The sequence below is a fragment of the Pterocles gutturalis genome, unplaced genomic scaffold (genome assembly GCF_000699245.1).
Source record: "Pterocles gutturalis isolate BGI_N339 unplaced genomic scaffold, ASM69924v1 scaffold17587, whole genome shotgun sequence".
Taxonomy (NCBI): Eukaryota; Metazoa; Chordata; class Aves; order Pterocliformes; family Pteroclidae; genus Pterocles; species Pterocles gutturalis.
Window position 1 is genome coordinate 1274 of NW_010108243.1, and position 3810 is coordinate 5083.

The 3810-nt window shown below is 57.0% G+C and overlaps 1 protein-coding gene across 1 annotated transcript; it reads right to left on the reverse strand.

The window, feature by feature from the left end:
• Window positions 1-1081: 1081 nt before the first annotated feature.
• TLCD2 (TLC domain containing 2) lies at window positions 1082-3194 on the reverse strand (the record flags this gene model as incomplete). Its single annotated transcript, XM_010072569.1, has 2 exons — window positions 1082-1459; window positions 3068-3194. Coding segments are annotated over 2 exons (505 nt in total), but the record flags the coding sequence as incomplete, so codon positions are not given.
• Window positions 3195-3810: the final 616 nt, after the last annotated feature.

The following is a 3810-nucleotide window of genomic DNA, read 5'->3' on the forward strand; positions in this document are numbered from 1 at the left end:
GAAAACCCTTCACCTTCCTTCATAGAAAAGAGAGAGGGGGAAAAAAACCCCAAGAGAGGTAGATCGTGACAGTGTACAGTGTATTTTTACGCCACATTGGGGAGATGTAGGATAAAAAGCGGTGACAGCCCTGGAGCAGGCTGGGATGCAGAGCCCCTTTTTCCCTCTAAGCCGCTTCCCCTCGAGCCGTTTTGTTTGCAGCCCTTTATTAAAAGCTCATGTTAGTCAGAGCTCTTGCTGCTGGGTAAGAACGTTGCACTGGGCTCTGCAGCAGGACTTTCCATTCCCAATAGATGCCCGAATCTGGCCAATCAAAACTCTGCGTCTGTGGGAAGTGACCATCACAGAGCATCACCCCGGCCAGCAGCTCACTCTCTCCCACACTCATTTAGGGCACTTAATATATCCAGGAGCAAAACAACACGGAAAAAGCTCCAGTTGTCAGGAGAAGTTGGCCAGCGGTCCCTGAGCACAGCCCCCAGCCTGCACCCCACGGCAGGCAGCATCCCACCCAGACAGCTCAGCCTCTCCCTCCATCACCCACCTGGGACAATCTCCTCGGGGAGGACTCATGAGTCCAGGAATTGGCTTTTACTGGCCCTGGCCTCGAAGGCAAAGCCTTGGAGCCTGGTAGTGCTCCCATGAAGTGCCACAGAGAAGCCAGGGCTGAGCGCAGTGTCCCCTGGCTGATGGGACGCTGCAGGCTGCAGCACCAAAGGGGTTAGAAACGCACTGTGGTGTTTGGGTTTCTGGAAGAGCAGCGGGGAAAGAGAGCTCTTCTGCTTCCTTCTCATCCTTGGGGAGCTGCAAGAGCTGTTGGGGCTTCTCTGAGCAGCTCCCGGTCATCCAACCACATAATCCAAAGGTGCTGGGGGGGGAGCAGAGCCCCAGTGCCTGGTCTGTGAGCACCTTCTCTGCTGTGCTCTGCTTCTCTGCAGCCACAAGAAAAGCCTGGATGCTCTGTTAGTGCTGACCCACCACGCAAGGTGCTGAAACAGCCACGCTCACTCTCCACTGCGCTTTGCTGTCCTCCTCCATGGACACAGGGCTGCTTGTCCCCTGGACCCTCCAGGGAAGGGGACTATTGCTCCTTCTCTGGCTGCACGTCCCGGCTGGACTTGAAGAAGTCACTACGCAGCAGGCGGTAGAAGAGGATGATGTTCATGGACATCATGATTGCCATGCCCACCGAACCGACAGCGTACATCGCTGGGGGCACGTTCTCCCGATTGAGGAAGAGCCAGCGGGTCATCCAGGCCAGCGTGGCCATGCGGAACACCACGTAGGTGCCCAGGTTGGTGATGCTGTTGAGGCGGTAGCAAGTGGTGTGCACCAGGTTGGCCATGAGCAGGATCTGCCGCAGGTGGAGGAAGATGGAGTTAATCTCCACCAGTAAAGCCACAAGAGCAACCCCGACGTACTGATGGAGCAGCACCGCAATACCAAAGCAGACAATCACCTGGGAAGGAGAAAGAAGAGAGGCTGAGCCCGGGAGCTGGTTGCTCTCGGCTGCTGCGAGCTGGAGCCCTCCATGCTTGGGCATGACATGGAGCGGAGGTGGAAATGGTTATCACGCCAGCGCCAAACTGCTGGTCATCACCCCACACATCTCTCTGAAGCATCACAGCCTCCAGCCAGCACTGCAGCCTCGGGCATGAGATAAAGCCTCCCCACTGTTGCATGAAACCTGAGTGGGTTGTTCTTTGGTTTTTTTGTTTCTGTCTCTCTCTTTTCTCTCTCTCTTTTTTTTTTTTTTTTTTTTTCCCCCAGTGAAAGGAGAAGAAAATACTTCTATAAACTCCAGGCTGACAGAGGAGATGGAGCAGCCAGAGCTAACCCTGCTTTTGTGGCCTGGGGAATGCGTTTGGTGGTGACCCAGCAGGTTTTTCCGCACACAGTGAATGGCTGAACCCAGCAGGAAGGGAGACATGTAGCCCAGGGCTACAGCTGCTGCTGGCTCAGGGATTCTCCCCAGCATAGGCACGCTGCAGGGATTAAGTGGTTCCCGTGGGATGCCCCAAGCCTGGTGTGAAGCGCCCTGGGGCTGCTGGGGGCAGAGCAGGTGCAATTCCTGCCCCACATCCTCCCTGCCAGGCAGGGGACAGGCTCTGCCCGCCTGCGTTTGATCACACTCAGTCCTTTCTTCAGTTTATACCATTAATGCTGTTCTCTGTATTGGCTCTTTAATGAGATTATCTGCCCTCTGCTCGTTAAGTCACTGTCTTGGCCTGAATTAGCTCTATTGTGGAGATGACCTTTTGACTCACACGAGCAGAGCCGCAGGGCTCACTGGGCTCTGCGGGACAACAGGTCTGACCATCGCCTCCCCAGCCGCATCCCAGGTACGTCCCATTGCTGTCCCTGTCCCCCATCCCCAGACCCCGCACCCCTGTGCCCCCCTGCACCCCACAGCATCTCTGCTGCTCGGCTCCAGGTTGTGCCACCCCCCTGCCCTGCAGCATCCCCAACGCTCCAGCATCCGGACACGGGGACACGGGAGGTGACAGGGAAACCCACACTGGGCACAGCCAGCAGCAAGGCAGGCAGAGGGCACCGATGTGGGGCTCCTGCCCCACGGCTGCTCCAGCCACCCCAGCACATGGCCATGGCGCTGACCTGAGTAAAAGGAGAGCACCCCGGGCAGCAGGAGGTGAAGGAGGCAGCGTGCGGCCCCTCCTGGCAGCTACTCAAGTGGCTGAGAGCCGTGCCTGTGCTGGTGGGGACACCCTGGTCACCTCCTGTCCATGCCACTGTGATGGATCAGTCCTCTGGCCCAGCTCTCTGCTCCCCTATTCTGTGCACATTTGGGGTTTTTTTTCTACCCCATCTTTGGGTGCCTTTCTATAGACCCTCGAAGAGTACACAAGTCCCACAGGACCAAGAGGAGCTCCAAGCCCTGCTGTCTGGGCTGACAGGCTCCTCTCCCCAAGCAAAAAAATCAGATTTTATAACAGGCAGCAAACACGCACACTAGCAACAGCAGAAGCCCCACTCAGGTCCCCCAGCCCAGCCTCCCTGGTGGCACAAGTGCCAGGTCTGTCCCTCAGAGAGCAGCCAGTGGACTCACCACAGAGTGATGGAAGAGCAGCTCCCAGGACTGGTGAAGTTTCTGATTGCACAACATGTCCACAAAGTCTTCAAGGAAATAACCTGGGAACAGAGAGGCCGTGAGCAAAGATGGGGACCGGGAAGGGCTGTGCCAAGGGATCCCCACAACCCCAGGTGGCTCTGCACCCCACTGGGCTGAGCAGCCCCCCCAGGGAAGTGATGGCCACAGCTCAGCCCCTGCCTGGGTGAGTGGTGTCATGCCCAGTGCAGGATCACACACAGCAGAAGGGAATTGCTGGGGTTTGGGTCCCTCCTGACATCACTCTGTAAGATGTGCTCCTGGGGAGAGGCATTAACTGGGCAGCAAGCGGACCCTCACCGTTGTCACCATCCCAGAATTGAATCACTTTCAGCCTAGAGCCCTTAGCAGCTGCAGGATTCACCGCCACCAAACCAACCCTGCCCTGGTATTTTAGATACTCAAACCTTGCTGAGCTGTAGCCCTGCCCAGAAGCCTCTTAGCACTGACCACAGGGCTGGTGACATATCTGCAAGAAGGTGACAAGCTGTGGGAGAAAGGCTTCACATAACTGGAGGACTCAAAGTTCCTAGCCTCCACTCTGGCAGGTTTAGCTCAAGGTTTTTGGGGGATCTGCATCAACCCTCTATCACAGGCACTTCTGGGATGCCCTGGCTGCCCCGTGAGGACGGTGGCGGGAAGCCCGGTGCCCAGTACCTCCAGTCTGTGGGTGCTGGGGGACA